Source organism: Biomphalaria glabrata, chromosome 7 (assembly GCF_947242115.1).
Source record: "Biomphalaria glabrata chromosome 7, xgBioGlab47.1, whole genome shotgun sequence".
Taxonomy (NCBI): Eukaryota; Metazoa; Mollusca; class Gastropoda; family Planorbidae; genus Biomphalaria; species Biomphalaria glabrata.
The window spans coordinates 32,604,934-32,624,231 of NC_074717.1; the positions used below are offsets into that span (position 1 = coordinate 32,604,934).

At 34.9% G+C, this 19,298-nt stretch overlaps 1 protein-coding gene across 11 annotated transcripts in view; it reads right to left on the minus strand.

Moving 5' to 3' along the window:
• The window catches only part of LOC106069340 (piezo-type mechanosensitive ion channel component 2-like), a 90,429-nt gene that overhangs the window by 65,160 nt on the left and 5,971 nt on the right, over positions 1-19,298 (minus strand). For 4 of the 11 annotated variants that reach the window (XM_056035333.1, XM_056035327.1, XM_056035329.1 and 1 more), the window contains exons 4-12: positions 6,203-6,334; positions 6,040-6,082; positions 5,679-5,940; positions 5,237-5,418; positions 4,724-4,886; positions 3,611-3,694; positions 2,150-2,188; positions 1,647-1,679; positions 12-71 (exon numbers count right to left, since the gene is read on the minus strand). In XM_056035333.1, coding sequence (XP_055891308.1) covers positions 12-71; positions 1,647-1,679; positions 2,150-2,188; positions 3,611-3,694; positions 4,724-4,886; positions 5,237-5,418; positions 5,679-5,940; positions 6,040-6,082; positions 6,203-6,334 — 998 coding nt within the window. The remainder of the gene's footprint in view (positions 1-11; positions 72-1,646; positions 1,680-2,149; positions 2,189-3,610; positions 3,695-4,723; positions 4,887-5,236; positions 5,419-5,678; positions 5,941-6,039; positions 6,083-6,202; positions 6,335-19,298) is intronic. The other 7 variants (XM_056035330.1, XM_056035328.1, XM_056035332.1 and 4 more) reach the window with 4 other exon arrangements.

A 19,298-nucleotide genomic window follows, 5' to 3' on the forward strand; every position in this document is an offset into this window, starting at 1 on the left:
GTGAGCCTCACCTCATCTTCACCTGGGTCCATATCTCCATTGGACGATCCCGAAAACACCATACTTCCTGTCTGTAGTTACAAGAATTATGTAAGATACTTTGTTGTAAGTTACAGCTAACAAGTTTCAATGACCATATTGAAATAAATAGTTCTATGATATTTTTTTTTACAGAAAAGGCCAAAACAAAGTCTGAAATTCCCTTGTATAGTTGTAGCTTAGAGCTGACTTTTGGATACTGAAGGTTAAAGAAAAGCAAAGAAACTCAGAGTAGCATTGAAAGATATGTAAAAGAATATACTAGGAAGTGAGTAGTATAAAGTGACTCTCATTTCTTGAGCTCTTGATAAGAAGAAAAAATTGAAAAAAAATGTTAATAATAAAACTTGGTTTTAGTCCAACGGTAGATGAAAACTTTTCTTACATGTCAAAAAATTAAACCAATTTGGAAAAAACATTTGTTAGTTGTATTTTTGTTTTTTGTTTGGTGCATCATGATGCAACTTTTATTTAGTGCAAAACTTTTTCCACAGATTAGTGACAGGTTGACATAACTGACATGCTGCAAATAATAGAAACATGGATTTCCAAGGTAAAAACTGATTAGGGAGGAACTAAGTAAGTGTACATCAAAAAGTCTGAATTGTTTAAGATAAGCATTGTACCTGTGAGGATGAGGGAATTAGTTTTCATGATTAAATAAAATAATTTTAGAATGGGATTCAGATACACATTTCAGAATAAAATTGTCCTGTCCAACAATATCCTTAAATGTAAAAAAAACAACAACAAAAAAACACTCTTGTCAGAATTGGCTGAAAAATGGATCATAAGAAACAATGTTTGCAATTAATTCATATTTCTGAAATCAACTTTCTTTAAAGCACATACAAGTCCATGAGCTTATGAGAAAGTATTTCAATAAACAAAGTAGATACTCTAAAAAAAAACCTTGTCTAGACTTATTACTAATAACCTTAGAAACTGAATTTAAAAAAAAACAACTAATGTGTAACATAACATTTGAAAATAACAAGAAAACTGATTTTGTCTTTAACTAATAAACAAAGGGAAATTACTTTCAACAATACTTTACAATGCCCTCCAAATTTTAACTAACTGCAAAATATTTTATTACAGCAGAGAATCTGTTGCAGCAAAATACTTGTTAAGAACAAGATGTATCCAGCATATCAAATTTGGACAAAGAATTAGAATTAAGAACAATATTTAGATATCAATTGTGATCATCTTTTGGAAATGTTTTCAATTCATAATGTCCACAGAAATTAACTGTCAAACTAGAGTTGAAACTTAAGGATAATATCAAGCAATTAAAGAACATTAAAGCATTCATTATGAACAGGGCATAACACAGCAACCTGCATACTTTGTTAATATGAGATCAACAACACTTTCTGGCTCTTTTTGTAAAAAAAAGATGATTTTGAATGATTCAATGCAAAACAATGTTATTTTATGAGGTAGCTCTACAGGTGAAAAATAACTGAGCAATAAAAAGGTTAGAACACAAAGGAGGCAATTTGAAACTGACAATTTGAGCAGACATAATAAGTTTGTTGTCAGTCTGACCTACAGGGATATAGAAAAAAAAAACTGAAGTAAAACCATTCTCAGTACTCTACCTCGCTGTCTATACAGCGCTTGGGTTCTTCCCACTGTGGACAAGTGGTTAGTTAAAAATATGTAAAGCTTTGGCTCCTGAACTTATTACTTTCAGTTTTAATTAAGACACAATCAAAGAAGCTATTTCATGAGTTTGTCTAGATAGCAATAGGAAAAATAATGAAAAGCTGTTCTTTTCAAACAAGATCTAAGCCATTATATTTGAATTTCTGATCTTCATAGCCTCAATGAATATTAACAAGGACAATGAAAATGAAATCTGAAAACAACATGCACACATCAAAATTACATCCCATTTCCATAAAAAAAAAAGTCTCTGAAGGGGAAATCTGGATACTGTAATTGAGCTGCATAAGTCAAATCATCAATTTGCCATAAGAATATCTCTGTCTGAGGGAGGAGTTAAGTAATGGTAGGACTTCAAATGGAAAGAGGGTGTACAATTTTTAACATTCAAAATCACTTCAAGTAAAATTCATTCAGCATTTCTAAACCCAAATACCTCAGTGTCAAAATGTTGTTTTTCATCATTCCACTCAATCTGAGAAGTGAGAAAAAAAAAAGATTTATATGTAGAATGCTCAGATAGAATGCAACAGCTTTAGTTTTTTTTCCTCCTTTCTATCCAAAAAGAACAGGCCTTCTCAAATTATAATAAACAAAAAGTAATCAACACATTTGCTAACTTGCTTCGCAGTACAAGTTTTGTACAGATGTCAGATTGTCAACAACAAGAAACACAAAAAAAGGAGAACTTAAATATCAAAATAGATTTTTTTTTAACCTGTCTTTCAGTTAATTGTGTATTTTGATTTCATAACAAGAAATGAAAAATACAAAAGAGGTGTGCAGTATGCAAAGGATTTAATATAAATGAAATACTAATTCAACATATGTAAATCTTTTTGAACTACGGCTGCAGCCAAACAGAGAAAACCATGAATAAAGTCAATGGGCATTCCAAAATGCCATTCACTTATTTTCAATGAAAGACTAGAGTGTTAAACATTATTGTGTGTTTAGGACTAAAAAAAATAAATAAAAACATGAAAACATCTACCCTTGTAATTTGATAGATTAAAAGTAAGCCACAAATAAGCCAAGATTTAATTATACTTGCTGTAAGTTTACTCCAGAATAATTATTTTAGGGAGGACAATGGGTCCAAAAACAGATCAATAAATCAGTACAATAAGAGGGTAGAGGAGAGTACTTAGAAATCTACTAAAAGTGTACTTATTTATAAGAAAAAAAAAAGAAAGCAAAAATGATGTTTTACAAGATAATAATAATCTTACGGGGGATTAATAATCCAAAATACATTTCAGAAAATTAAAACATGATCCTACTTTAAGCATTTAAAATAACATTCAAACGCAAAAAAAAAACATTTTCCTTTCATCAACTTTACTTCACAGAATATAAAAGACAACTTCCTAAGAAATATAAATGTTGGGGCAAATAAATACGAACGACCTTTTAGAATGCGCGCACATTAAAAAAAGAATTATAAATCTATACACTGGTCACAGAATTTATTGTATGGTACTTGTGCACAATTGTATCCTTATCATTTGCTTCATTTTTTTTTTTGATAGTTTACACTTTTTCATTTATGCAATATGTTATCAAATAAAATTTTAATAATTTCTTAAGATCTGACTTAGAAAAATGATTTTAAAGATTTTATTGTAATTTAAGAAAAAGTGTCCAAAAGATCTAGCTTACATTCTTTATTTCATCAAATAGTTTGATAAAACTACTCCTACATTCATTTTGTTCACTTAAAGCCTGTACTTTTTTTTAAACCTATTTCAAAATAAATAGTTTTAAGATCCTGTTTCGTTGTTTTTTTTAAAACAATTTTACGATTTCAATGTAATGAATTTAGGCTGATGTAAAGAAAGTTACAACATCAAATATGATGAACAATGTAAAAAATAGGGAAAAAATTCTAGCCAACCTCATCCTGTCTTTGATGAAGGAATACCTGTCTTTCTGGATTGATAGAGAGCATGACTGACATTCTGTGCTCCTCGTGGGCAGACTGAAGTTAGATTAAGGATAGTTTTCAGTTAGAACTAAGTAACAAATTTTAAACCATAAATGAATGTTATTTAATACATGGTAAAAATAAAGCACTTAGAATTTTTTTTAAAAAAAAAGGGAATTCCTTAGAAATGTCTAATTAATGTAGATAATCTAATCCTGTTAAGTATCAAACAACAACAGCCATTCAGTTCTGAAGAATTTACTCACTTTTATCTTGTATTTATTTTCTAATAATAATTCTACTAAGCTTTTCAAAATATATAATAAGTTATAACTGATCATACGTAAGAAAAACCCAGTTTTCTTTCACTTGCATGTATTGAAACCCTGTCATTTTATGCTGCTTTTTGGATGTCCAGATAGCACTATTAAGACAGAGGTCTATGCTACACTATTCTGAGGAAGGACCATAGCTTCCTGAAAAGGTAAAAGTGATTTCTGGGAAGAGTCTGCATCAATAACGTAACATGGTCAGACACAGTCAACTCCTAAAAAGATGATGATAAAGAATGGACTTTAAGCAAACCACAGTTTTTCCCAAAATCTATTTTTTCTATATTGTTGATAGTATATTTCAGACTGGAATGAATGAATTCCTAAAAATTTGGGAGCAATAAAAAGCCTTTAGAAACTTTCAGCTTACTGTGTGAAGAAAATCTATTAAAAATTGCTACAAAATTAATTATATTTACTGCAACTGCATTGGTTCATTTCTATTACAGAGAAAATCAATGTTCAAAATTTTCCATAATAAAAAAAAAAAATTTTGCACCAGCAAGTCCTTGAAAAAAAAAATTTTTTCCATCAGAGTTTTGTTTCATTAGGCTCAAAACTCAACTCAGAAAAAAAAAGTATATAAATAGTAATTATTTAGAGCATCTTTGAAATGCACTGTAAATAAACATTTAAGTTTTGAAAACAGAGAGTTGGAGAATTCAAACATAAAAACTGTACAGTACATTATACATCCAAAAACAATTGCTTTTATACATATTTAAAAGTGGGGAGATCAAATAAAACATACTTTATTTTTTGATAATGGATGCCTAAAGTAGACAGCCAGCACCCAATAAAGCACAAGTAGAATGGCTGGGTTCAGGAAAATGGACCATCGCAAGTTGGGATGGAAGTACAGGCTGTCCACATTAGAGCAGTCTGTATAGACGACACCAGTTAGCCCCAGTAGTCTAAGGAAATAGAAACATAATTTATTTCATTTATTAAAATAAATATAACAATTTCATGAAATCTAAAATGTTATTGGTATTCCTTAGAAGAGGTCCCAGTTCCTTTCATGAAACATTCCTTGTACTGTAATAGTTCGTAGCTTGAGTTTTGTTCATTTGTAGCTTTTAGTTTCCTTAATTTTTAGCCAGTGAATTGGCAATCTGTAAAATATTTGGTGTATGTGCTAAATCTGTTCCAATTTTTCATACTTCATACCGTGTCTGTAATAAAAACACTGATTATTTTTTAACTTTAAAGAGGCTACATTGATTAAACCCTGAATGGCAATTTTTTCAAGTAAAACTCTCACCTGGCAACAAAATTGTCTGGAGGTAACTCTGCCTGAAAAAACTGGAACTGATAAAGGTGCAGGAGGAGAATGTGAGAGCCTGTGTAGAAGAGCAACACTCTCTGCACAAAGCCAAACTTTTTCCCCATGGGTTTGTAGCATCCCCACAGGGTGATGACAATAAGAAATGTTATGAAATACACCTGTGCAGATTGATAAACCAAGAAATAGTATCAGGGACTTTTCTCGTCTAAAATAAAAAATTAATGAAAACTATAGGTAATAGAACAATTTAAATCTATCAAACAAATGTCAGACACATTAGAGCTGAATGGTATATACAAATAACTTCAATCCAAGGGACAAACTCTTTTTTCTTGCAAATGTTTGTTTGACTGGTACAATGTCATGATCATTGTATGGTAGTTTATGCTAAATGAAAAGAGAAGGAAATAATACCTACCCCTCCAAACACTGAAGGCCAAATAACACCAGCTATTAATAGAGTAATATTGGTTATTAAGTGAAGAAAGGTCTTCCAGTAGCCATGACCATGCTTGCTTTTGATGACAGGTGCAAAGGGAATCTCCATCTCTGTTCCAGAGATAAGTGATGTCTGCCTGGTTATCTTCAGTGAAGCCACAAGCACCACCAGAGAGGTAATGAACACAACCACATCAGGTATGATAAGCCTGATGACTGTTGGTATGCTAGCTTTGTCCAACCTGTTCACAATAAGAGTACAATATAAATAATTTCCTAGTCCTCATTTGTTAAAATGAAATTTGTTAAATATGGAAACATTTCATTTAACATCAATTTACCTCTGAAAACCTATCTGTCGACATAAGCTTTCTTTAAAAGAGCCTGTAAAAAAGAAATTTAAAAAATCAACAATTGAGTGTATGTTTTTATAAATGAATGTTGAAAGATAAAAGTATCAGTTAAAAACTCATTGCACATCAAGATAAATCAATTATGACTTACAATTATGGAACATGCTGCCATATGGATTCTCTTTTGAAGCTATGGCTACCAGTGTCACATGAAAAATGATGTGCCCTAATATAGGCAGCAAACTAAGTGGCATCAGCAGCTTGAGAAATATACCAGTAGCACCTGAAATAAATAATAGGGGACATAATTTTCAGTTGAAATATAGCACACACACACAAATAAACAGGATTGATGATTTTCAAACATCCTCTTGACCCATTAAACGACTTGTGCAACTATACATTTATGCGTTACCCATCAAGTAAATTTTCCTGTGGTAGAAAGGTGAATGCCTTTCAGATATGATGATTACAAAGTAAATAAGCACATTTAAAGGCACATTTCTTACTCCATAGACTAGGACAAATTTGTACAGGTGCTCATTCTTCTCAAGTGCAGTTAGAGCATGGAAGGGGTAGCCTAAATTAGCCAGGAAAATCAATCACTTAGCAGAGTTTAAGTCACTGATTAACATGCATGACTAGATTGACACATGGATACTGTAATGACACAATAGTAAGAGGCGTAGAAGTTGGGTTTAATTGGGTATTTCCACGTCACTAAGGAAATACCCAATTAAACCCAACTTCTACACGTCTTACTATTGTGTCATTACAATATGCTTAGGATGTAATTATCTTCTCTTTTGAGTTATATGATAAAAAATGAATACCTTAAGTGGACCAAAGTGAACAAAGAAAGTGAGAGTATGAACAACATAGTGGCATTAACATGTAAGTGCTAACAATCCAACACACTCAAATAAATAAATACAAAAGCGACAGCACATTAGAATAGACAAAAAAAAATAGAAACACCCAATATCTCTACACACATCATTATGCAATGTGAAACATTTCAAGCTGTTTAAAGCAGCTGTACTTGTCAGAGTTATAGAACAGTTGAAAGAAATAAAGGTTTCCTACTATTGCATTACATGAGATCAGAAGATCAGACCAAATTTCCAACAAAAAATGAGCTCATGAGACAAAAACACCCACAAGTGTAAGCAACTCAAAATCCCTTTAAAAATACAAATAGCAGTCAGAGAAGATTTGTCAACTTTGATTTCTGAGTTTGAGAAAACTATAAATAGAAGTAATGAGCTGGTTTCAATGTAACACTCAGTTCATTGAGTATATAAGTTTCAAGCTTACTTTTAAGTTGACTTCTTTGAATGTCTTGTTATTTATTGTGTACATTCTCTGGTTTATTATTTCAACTTGGGAAATTCAATTCTTCTATTTCAAAAAGAATACTAGAATACAACAATACTAGAACCCTTGGAACACAGTTGGATATTGCCTGATCAGATTTTAAAGTCTGAAAAAAATAGAAGACATTTTCAACACCCAAGACCAATGCAACAACTATATATTCCCACAGAGAATAGTACCAATCTTAGTAACTTATTGTATATCTACCAACTATGACTGTGGAGTTTTTTTCCTATATACCCTGGGGTAAAGGTTCAATCCTGAATGATAAGTCCACAGTATAATGCCAAGCCTTCTAAGCCACCTACTGCCATTCATATAACCAACAGATGGCTCGTTCTATAATTGCTTTCCAAGCCAAAGCTTAAACATAAGTGTAATGTATGCTGGCTTTCATTTTGCTGGTGCTCTCATGATAGCTCAAATCATATAATCACTTGAGTTGAGCTTACTCCAATGATTCATTATGTTAATAAGGCACTCATTAAGTCAAACATTCTGATGCTAATGTAACAGGTCTTGATGGTGTATTAGCAGGAGCTATTAGATAACAGAACATAAGAGAGAGAGAATTAAACAGAAACATCTACCTTGATATATATGAATGAAAAGTGGACATAGAAAAAGTACATTGATACAATGAGAAAGAAAGAAAGAAAGAAAGAAAGAAAGAAAGAAAGAAAGAAAAAGTACATTGATACAATGAGAAAGAAAGAAAGAAAGAAAAGGAAGGAAGAAAGAAAGAAAGAAAAGGAAAGAAGAAAGAAAGAAAAGGAAGGAAGGAAGAAAGAAAAGGAAGGAAGGAAGAAAAGGAAGGAAGAAAGAAAAAGTACATTGATACAATACACAGTCAGATAAAAGCAGTAGCCAATACAAAACCCAAAAGAAAAATCTTACTCTGGAATAAATGTAACCTAACACAACTACACCAAGCTGCATTAAACTTTCAACAAACATTCTTATTAGAAAAAGACATTAACCAACTAGTCGATGACCTCTGGAATTTCATTAAAAACCATCTTAAAAGCATTATAGAAAATCATATACCAACTAAATACACATCAAACAAAATAAATAAATGCTGGTTTAATAATAGACTAAAGAAGCTTTGTAAACAGAAGGAAAACATATATAGAAAATTTAAAGAAACTAATGCAGAAAGAGTTTACAAAAAGTATATAAAAATTAAACACTTAACCCAAAAAGTAAGCAGACAGCTGCAGAGTGAATACATAAAGAATGTAATATCTATAGATAACAACAAAAACCTATGGTCATACATTAAGTCTAAGAAAATGGAAACAACAGGCATAGCGCCATTAAAAGATGAACATAACATAATACATAATGATAATGAAACTAAAGCAAACATCCTACTTTGCATCAGCATTCTCAGCCCCAGGAGACAAAGACATATTACTGAATTTGAACCAAGTAGACAACATAGAAGATATAGTAGTACAAGAAAATGGAATTCAAAAACTATTAGCCAACACCAAACCAAATAAAGCTTCTGGACCTGATGGTATTCCAGCTAGATTACTCAAAGAACTAAGCAATGAGCTAGCCCCAGTTTTCAAAATACTCTTTCAGGCTTCACTTAACCAGGGCAGAGTACCAAAGGACTGGAAAGAAGCTAATGTCACCCCCCTATTTAAAAAAGGAGAAAAATCTGACCCAGGAAACTACAGACCAGTATCACTTACCAGCATCACATGTAAAATCCTAGAACACATAATATGTAGCAACATCATAAACCACTTAGACAAACATAATGTCCTCACACCATACCAACATGGCTTTAGGAAATATAGATCATGTGAAACACAACTAATAGGACTAATTGATGATTTTTCAAAAGGTTTAGATAATAGTGAACAAATAGATGCTATCTTACTAGATTTTTCTAAGGCTTTTGACAAAGTTCACCACCATAGTTTGCTTAAAAAAATTAAAATATTTCAGCATTAATGGTCCACTGCATCAGTGGATTAAAGATTTTCTGATAGGGAGAGAACAAACTGTAATAATAAATGGCTCTAAATCAACACCGATAACAGTAAACTCAGGTGTACCTCAAGGAACAGTCTTGGGTCCACTACTATTTTTAATTTACATAAATGATTTACCAAATCGCATTACTTCAGGAACAAAAGTCAGATTATTTGCAGACGATTGCATAATATATAGAACAATAAAAACAACACAAGACACAGATATTTTACAAAGAGAATTAGATGAATTACAGAAATGGGAATCAAATTGGAGCATGTCTTTCCACCCAGAAAAATGTCAGTTGTTAAGAGTAACAAAAAAACTAAAACAAATTAATTCCACTTATCTTATTCATGGCAAACCAGTAACACAGACTAAAAACGCAAAATACGTAGGTGTTATAATAATAAATGAAAAACTGTCATGGAATCCACATATTGATGAAACTACAAAAAAATCAAACAAAGCATTAGGATTTATTAAAAGAAATTTCTATAAATCAAATAAGAACATAAAATTAAAATGTTATTTAACCTTGGTTAGGCCAATAATAGAATATGCATCCTCCGTTTGGGACCCCTCAACTCAAGAAAACATTAAGAAACTAGAACAGACAAAAAATAGAGCAGTGCGATTCATAACAAACGAATATTCACATTTGACTAGAGTAACACCTTTAGTAAAATTCAGGACAGAAGGCTCAAAAGTAAAGTAGCAATCATACATAAAACACTGAACCATAATCTTCAAATACAAAAACAAAGTTTAATAAAATACTCTGAAAGACACAAAGATAAAGGCACATTCCTCGTCCCATATGCTAGGACAAATTTGTACAAATACTCCTACTTCCCTAGTGCTATTAGAGCATGGAATGGGTTGCCTGAGCTAGCCAGGAAAACCAGTGACTTGGCAGAATTTAAGTCATTGGTTAATATGCATGACTAAATGCATGACGCGTAGGACGTAATCATCTTCTTTTTTGAAGTAACGTCTGTATTATATAAGAAAAAGAAGAAATGAGAAAGGAAGGCAAAAAGAAAAGGAAGGAAGAAAGAAAGAAAAGGAAGGAAGGAAGAAAGAAAGAAAATGAAGGAAGAGAGAAAAAAGGAAGGAAGATAGATAGAAAGAAAGAAAAGGAAGAAAGAAAGAAAGAAAAGGAAGGAAGAAAAGAAAGAAAGAAAGAAAGAAAAGGAAGTAAGAAAGAAAAGGAAGAAAGAAAGAAAAGGAAGGAAGAAAGAAAGAAAAGAAGGAGGAAAGAAAGAAAGAAAAGAAAAAGAAAGAAAGAAAGAAAGAAAGCAAGAAAGAAAAAGAAGGAGGAAAGAAAGAAAGAAAAGGAAAAGAAAGAAAGAAAAGGAAGGAAAAAAGAAAAAAAGGAAGAAAGAAAGAAAAAGAAGTAGGAAAGAAAGAAAAAAAAGTAGGAAAGAATAGAAAGAAAGAAAATGAAGAAAGACAGAAAGAAAATGAAGATAGAGAAAGAAAATGAAGATAGAAAGAAAGAAAGAAAGAAAGAAAGAAAGAAAGATGTATGTTTCAATAATCAGCAAGACATCTTTCCATGTTCGATTGGACTAAAGATAAGTTCGCTTAAATAGGGAGCTCTAGTTGTTGTTTTTCAAGAGCAAATAAATCCAGGCTTAGGTTACTTATTACATCAACGTATTTCCAGAACAAAAATATTAAAGTCAGTGTCATTAGATCAGCTGCCAATCAATAAGTTCTGGGCAGAGACATGCAACAACACTTTCTCGCGTCTCAACAGTTAATGCACAGAGTAGCGGAAAAAAAAAAAAAAAAGAACAATCAGGACTTGAATCCTACTTTTGATGACATGTTAGATAAACAATAAGAAGTGACATTTGCAGGCGCATGGACCGCTACAGGAATAGACCCGCCCCTAAAGAACTCTATGTCCAGTTCGTTTGTTTCTAGACTACATTTGCATCGTGGATATCACAGTAAGATCAATGAATTAGAAAATCTGTGCATTTGTTTGACCTTGGCTCTAGACCTAGATCATGACCCAGTCTGGTGCGAATCTGTTATGTGTGTGTACTACAAGTAAGCTGTACTTCCTTGCATGTCGACTGCTAGTCGATAGTAAATCAACAAGCAGCTACGACCAGAGAAAGCGTCTTCTAAAAAGTTTACAATACAAAGTAATAGCGACTCTATCGGATGTCACATGTGTTGAATAGGGATACCTATTTTTAGCTCATATCCCGAGTTGCTCATGAAAGAAATGCAGTTTGATAAACCGGTTTGATCAAAAGGACAAGCTCATCAGTCTACTTTAGGCAAGAATGAAACAAGCAGCTAAGGACAGGGGCGTAGCTAGGAATTTTTTCATCATTTCGAAGCCCGGGGGGGCTTGACCTCTTTGGGAGCCTAAGCATTTTGCGTAATATTTAATATTTAATGTAAAAAAAAAAAAAACACTCATTCGGGTGGGGGCCCGGTGGGACTTTCAAATTCTCTCCCCTCCCCTCCCCACCCTAGCTACGCCACAGGCTAAGGAACAACTCAGTGGCGTAGCTGGCCCGTGCATAGGGTCCGCACCCAAGGCTATGAAACTTTTTTTTTTTCAATGTGACCAAAAAATCTGCGCATTTTTATATTTTTATAAGAGATGATATTCTTGGACAACTGAAAAGATGTTTTTAGTGGGCACCTTCTAACTTCCCCGTGGTGGAAAAGGTTGAGATACGCCACCGCTGCTACTAACACGATGTAATCTACTTGTGAGCATTGTGCCTCAGTAAGTCTTGTGTTTGTAAACTCTTGTTTCCACTGGTAAATGAATGACGCTGATTCCCCGAGTACATTCATCTGTCTATCGAGAGGGTAGACGTGTGAAGAACAAAAATGGGGATGTGGTAAAGACACACACACACACACACACACACCCACACACGCAACTTGTGTGCCATCTGAGATGAGTTCAACCTCTGCTACCATAGCGTCCTTGTGGTCAAAACGTTACTCTTTATAACACTATGAAGAGAGGGGCGCATGAACGCTATAATAGTTCTCTTCTCAAGGGCACTGCTCCTTAATGAAACAAATGTACAATCTATCTAATCATATCCCATGAAGCACATCATCAATAATGTATGAGGCAAGTGATGAGCATTAAAACAAAATGCAACGAACATATAAATTGAAGTTATGATTAGATTAAATATCGATCAATATAAAGTCAACGCTGATGGCCCGCTAAACCAATTGCATACATCAATCTAGCTACTGAAATGTGACAGCACATGTGCTAAGCAGGTGTCGCAATATGACATTCGTTATTTTATATTATCTTGCTCGAGTTTAGTGCTATTATATTAGTCAACATTGTTTTCTAAGTGAAAGCTCGTTCTACAAGTCCACTCTATATACACGACCTCGAAAATCTTACAGTTTCTAATGGATAATACGGAGTGTATTATATAAACCTACATTAACTGAGATCAAATGTCGTTCATACACAAGCAGATTTGGTGTAAATCAGCCCTATCCCGTTTACACATTTGTTTTGTTGGACAAATTTTTGGATGTTCCTTCAGAGTTGAACATTATTATATCCTAACCCAAACCTCCCGCATGACTGCGGGGGATGGCGGCGGGCAGGATTCGATCTCGGGACCATCGATTCGGCAATCCAGAGCGCATATCTCGTAACCAGGCAGACATTCTGTGATATGGATTGATATTGAGCCCAGAGTGTCTTCACTAAGAGATACTATATTTCTAACATTTATACAAAATTCTCGTTTTGTTTTTAGCTTTACACAAAAACTTTGTAAAAAAAAAAAAAATCTTTCCCTGAAAGTTGTGATACATCACTCCAACCATATTGTTCTTCAGGCCACCAGTCTGGGGTTAAACTTTTTCACACAATATTTCTTAACTGTCACTAACGAATATTAAAAAGAACAATTCTTAATACACTTAATAAATCATCCTTTACTTTTTACAAATTCTTCTTCCTCGTTCACATTTTCATGTTGGAGCGTTCAGATGACTAAACCAATATATGAGATGAACTGCGCAGTGGTTTCTATCTAAATCAGGGAGCTCTCCATATAGTTTTCTTTCTATTTGGGGTGTTTTGGGGCCATTGTCTTGTACGGGCCTCATGGTAAAGAGAGCAGTTTTGAAGGACATGGTCAGCATTCTCTGGTGGCACTCCACATGTGCAGATTTCACTGGTTCCAATTTTGACCTTCCGGTACAATTATTAAAAAAATTAGTCGTAATTAATCAATTCTGTTTTATATGGAAGATGTCCTAAATTGGCGGCGGGCGGCCCGTAACTACAACAAGCAGTCGCATCCCGACAAACAAGCAGAGAACTAGTTATTGCTGCAATTGGGCGATGCTCTCTCTCCCTTCAGTCAACAGAAGTTTTTTAAGAATTTTAGAAAATAGTTGTTGTTGTTTTTTAATTCCAGTGTGACCACTCAACGAAGTAAATAGAAACTGGCAGGAATGTCCTCTCAATTAAAGAGAATTAGAATTAGCATTTAATGACCACTATATGACCACTCAATAGGTCATTTAGACTTGGCAGGTAATGACCACTTAGTGAGTTAGTAGAATGGAACGGAATGGCTTAGAAAGGGTACATTAATTAATGAAGCAGTGCTACATTGAAATAACTAGTTGACATTCTGGTATTTGTTGTTTTGTTATTTTTGTATCGGGGAAAAGCCGATGACCTTTGGTTTTGGATAACAATAAAAGAATCAAGCTCCACAGTGAACGTACTTTTCATGTCACAAAACAATGCACACACGTCAACTAGATCTAATTGTCAGGCATGACGACCTTTAGAGCTTGCCTGAGTGGAACAATGTATTTGGAAGAGGTAAAAAAAAATAGATGGATTGTATTAAAACAATAAACATTGTCTTCAAGTCAACAAACTCACTAGAATACAAATCGACTGGTCAAATACCTACTCGGGATTAACAGAACTATGTAATTAGACTTTTCGTGTCCTTCGACCTCCAATTCTATCATCGACTCTGAGGGAGACTATTTGATTCTAAAAGGGGGAGGGGGAGAGAGTGAGAGAGAAGGCGAGAGAGAGAGAGAGAGTGTGTGTGTTAGAGAGAGGGAGAGAGAGAAGAGAGAGCTATTAACAAAAGAGCATACAAAATTAATGCTTTAAAAACACTTAGATCTAGACTAGACGCTACGGCCTCCAATGCATTCTTAATTCACCCATAGATGTTGTACTAGCCGCAGTATTGCCGAAAACAATAGAAAATGGTGTGTGTGTGTGTGTGTGTGTGTGTGTAAATACTTTGTTCTACGATTTTTTTTACTAACACCAAGCATTTTAAAAAGCATAAACAAAAATTGGTGTAAATGTATATATAATGATTGCGTTACTGCATAATAACAGCATAAACTAGAACCCAGTTTAACAGGAATGGATTTGAATCAATTCAGGAGAGACAAAAAGCAGGAGAGCGAAGAGGTGACCTAAAGATCTGCGTACGACACGGATTGCTTCCCTAGACAAATAAAGATGCTGTCTAGTACTAGACACCAATTCCAAGGTTTTTAGTTTCTCCATGTGCCGTGTCCTTGTTGAGTGTAACTGATCTCTTTGACTGAGCCTTGTCTCAGGCTCAACACTACATTGTGTTGACATGAACTGGGCTTTCCTCTCTAGTTCACTATCTGATAACGTGAAACGTCACTTCCAAGTCACCCGACTTGTAAACAAATATACTCTAAGCCTTTTTTTTTTTTGACAAGGTTCAGAGAGAGAGACAAAAAAAAAGAGTATCAAGATATATCAAACCCTACAGAAACTGAGGATATCACTCTGAAGTTGTGCTAAATGGTAAAACACAAGTAGAACTAAGAAAGTGATAAAGAGTTGAACATATCAAACATCAAACGTAAGGATTAACGTTATTAGGAACTTAATAACATCTACATGTATGGCTGTTTCGCTAGTAGAATGATAGATTTCTTTGCATTTAGCTGGGTGTCGTTTAATGACCCAAAAACAACAATGTGCCAGGCACTGTCCACTCGGGTGCGACTACCTTCCAACGTCCTACTTTTCAGTTCTGAAAGTGTTCTCAAACTGTTCTCCCCGTGCTCTGCCTCCGTGAACATAGAAGTGAACGCTGAGACTATTGTGGACGTGCCTTTGTTTGTCATACACGCAATACGGTGTGGTTGGAATCAAAGCAGGAACTAAATCTAGTCAACGATGAAGTCACAAGGAACGCGTGGTGAGTGGCTGACGTGATTCAAAGTTCAGTCTGACTCACCATGACCAGCTCAACTGTCACAGTGAAATCACTCAGACAAGTCGGGGATAAATTCGTTCTACTTGCCAAGCCAGTGGCTGGGTATGACGGCTACTGTTTTTGTTTCAATAAAATAAATTAATTAAAAAAAAAAAAAAACTGGATGGTATAGAGTTATGAGCTGGATACATCAAGTTCAAACGTCGGGTCTAACGTGCTTCTATGAATAGCCATGATTTCAAGAGTTCAAAAAAAAAAAAAAGTTCTATAAACAATATTGTATCACTATCTGTTTATTGGTCCCAGTAACCTATCCGACTAAAATACTATATCAAAGCTTAAATGCTTTGTTCTAAAACATTTTAAAAAGCACTGAAAAAAATGATGATAGCGTTAGTGTCTACTAACAGCATAAGCTTTGATTGAAGTTCTGTTCAAATACATATTCGATATAGGTCAATCAATCTAAAATAAAAATACATGAGTTAAAATGAATGTAATGGAATGTTGATAAACTCTTCTACTAACTAGTGGAGATTTCATACATAGCAGAAAGAAACTGTAAATAGCTGGCCGAGTGGTGAAGTGCTTTGTTTCCAAAACGAGGGGTCTCGGGTTCGACTTCTGGATAAGACTGGAATTTTTAATTTCGGGATCTTTAGGGCGCCTCTTAGTCCATCCAGTTCTCTGATATTAGTTGGGGAAAAGTAAAGGCGTTTGGTCGTGGTGGTGGCAATCATTTTCTCGCTAACGATAGGCCACAGAAACATCTGCCCCATAGATCGCAAGGTCTGAAAGGAGTACTTTACTTTACTTTATAAAATGTAAAATACAGATTTCTGAAGCCTAAGAGCCTAAGGCTAGGCCCTCGGCACCAAAATCAGACTGATGCGCTCCCTGGTCATGGCCACATTTTTATATGCTTGTGACTCTTGGAGGTTGAATGCAGAGCTAGAGAGGAGGATCCTAGCAATGGAATTGAGATGCTACAGAAGGATCCTAGGTATCACATTTAAAGACTGCATCACAAACCAAGAGATTAGAAACAGGGTTACTGCAGCGATTGGACCCCTTGATGACCTGCTAACTATCGTAAAAAATAAAACGCAAGCTAAAAATCTATGGCCATATTACAAGATCTTCGAGGCTCGCAAAGACCCTCCTCCAGAGAACAGTGCCAGGGAAAAGAAAAAAAAAAGACAGACAGAGAAAGCGATGGGAGGACAACATAAAAGAATGGATGGGCCTGCCATTGAAAGAGGTGCTAACAAAGGCAAAGGACAGAGGAATGGAGTAAGACGGTCGACGAATCTTGTATGGTGCCCCAACGGTCCAACAGACTAAGGGATAGGTAAAGGTAAAAAAAAAAAAAGAGACACACACAGAAGTGTTGTTGTTTTGCATTGCTACAGTCTTCTATTATATAGACTGTTAAACTCAAATGTCGGGTAACGGTAATTAAAACAAAATGACACAAAAACATGAAATCAAAAAAGGCACTAGTTATACATGGTTCCCCACAGGTCTATTCAACAAAAGCAAAAGCCATTAAAAAAAAACAAATTAAATCACTTTGAACGACGTGATCAACTGGATGAAACCTACACTGACCAACAGAAGAAAAACTGGACAAAGGCGAGTGTTCTATTCACATCGTGATTCTATGTTCAAGTTCAAGAATCATAATAAGGCTTGTCTTCGAGTCCGAAGATTACTGAGGAGTGCAGTATTTCTCGAGGCTACGCAGCCCCAGCTGTGACCTACATATTTTGCCGCCTGTGGTCGATTAAGATTTTCTTTTCGCCGTCTGCGTCTTTCCTCGGCAGCGGATTTTCTTTCGGTCTCCAATGTGTATTCAGCGGCCTTTGTGAGTGACCTCCAGCTGTCTCGTTCTGAAGCCGCATGCAACGAAGTGCTCTCTTCTATGTCAGAATCACATAGATGTCAGTTAAACACAAAACATGCTGTAGGCCAATTGTTTTTCTGAAGAACAAAAATCTGTTGTCTATAGTTACTGATCCATAAAGGGCCGCTTTCGTGAGAAATATCTGTACCAAAATCGACTTCAAGTGCTTTTTGCAGAAGACTTCAGTCTATTTCAGTCAATACGATTCATTCTCAGCTCACGACAAAGGAATTGCATCCAAGAGCCGTACCATCGTTCTCTTACCGTCCCTGACATTTGTGACTGAAACGTTGTGAATGGACTGGCACTAGACAATCCATACGAAGCCCGATAAAATACTTCTTGCTTAACACGAACAAGAATTTCAGACAAGTGCCTCGAATGTCTGTCACACATCAGTCTTATCAGACAGTCCCGGACACTTTATTTCACTTTTTGTGTGTGTGTGTGCGCGCTTTTGAACGTTCCAGATCATTATATGAACCTTAGATCAGAAAGCTGAACAATTAAGAGCGCAGACTGTCTAGCTAGCTTTTATTCATTCAACTCCTAGCATTAGTGAAGTTTCTAATCCAAAGTTTGAATCATTTATTTCGACAACTTTTCATGATACTATCGAGCAGAAATTCGGCCCATGAAATCGTGCTGCGTGAGGACACATTTTATTAAAACTTCATTCATCATTCCATTAAGTTTTAAAAATTTTTGTTACCTTTGAAGTTCAATGTTCTATCTATGGGACTAAGGGGAACTAATAATTATATTGTATTTTTCTTATTGCTGAATAGTTCTATCAGAGTAATACCCCTTTTTCCATCTGGTCGCCCGCCCCTATGCAAAAGTAAGGCACAACCTATTATTTAGAATTGTTACAAAAAATTATGAAAACTAAAACGTGAAGGTTAAATTGACTATACAATTGGAATAGAAAGTAGGAGTTGATAGCCTATATTTGTATACTATTTGTTTCGTTGTATAATGGGGAAGGGACATGACGAGTCAAATGTAGGGAAAGACTGATTTAGGTGTTACGGCATCCAATAGACTGACGTGTTTTGTGTAGGTCACGTAAAACAACAGGCATCACATTGGGCACGTTTCAAAACACAGGCAACTGTTTATGGTCCAACAGATTACTTTATATAAAAATCAGTACAAAGGGGGACAACTACCCGAGGAGTGTCGGGAAATACAGTACAAATAAACCGGGCCAGAGAGAACCTAAGTTCGGGAAGCCCACACGTTGCGCGTAGCGTTAGGGTGGGGTGAGGGAGGAAGAGTTGACCTTGTGTAATTCTGACGTCAAATCTCAATTCACACACCTACTGACGGGGCAAAGCGGCATGCAACATACACCGTTTATCAGGCATGTGCTCAAATTCTCAAGGTAAATCCCACACACATGCTCGCACACATACACACGGGAGGCAAATACCACAAAATCCGTGCATATACTCTTACAATCCAGCACAAAGTAGAAGTAGCGGGCCAACTCATGGCGCTACTGGATTGTAGAGTGCAAACAATGCTCAATACAATACTGTCTACGGCAGGGTTTCTCAATTTGGACAATATTAAGTTTGCCTTTGACAAAAGAAAACAGAATATTCCAAAGTCTTTAAGAACTGGAATGTTTTAAGATGTTCTTCAAATTTCTCTCTCATGAATGGACACAAATTCGTAAATATTTTGTCAAATAA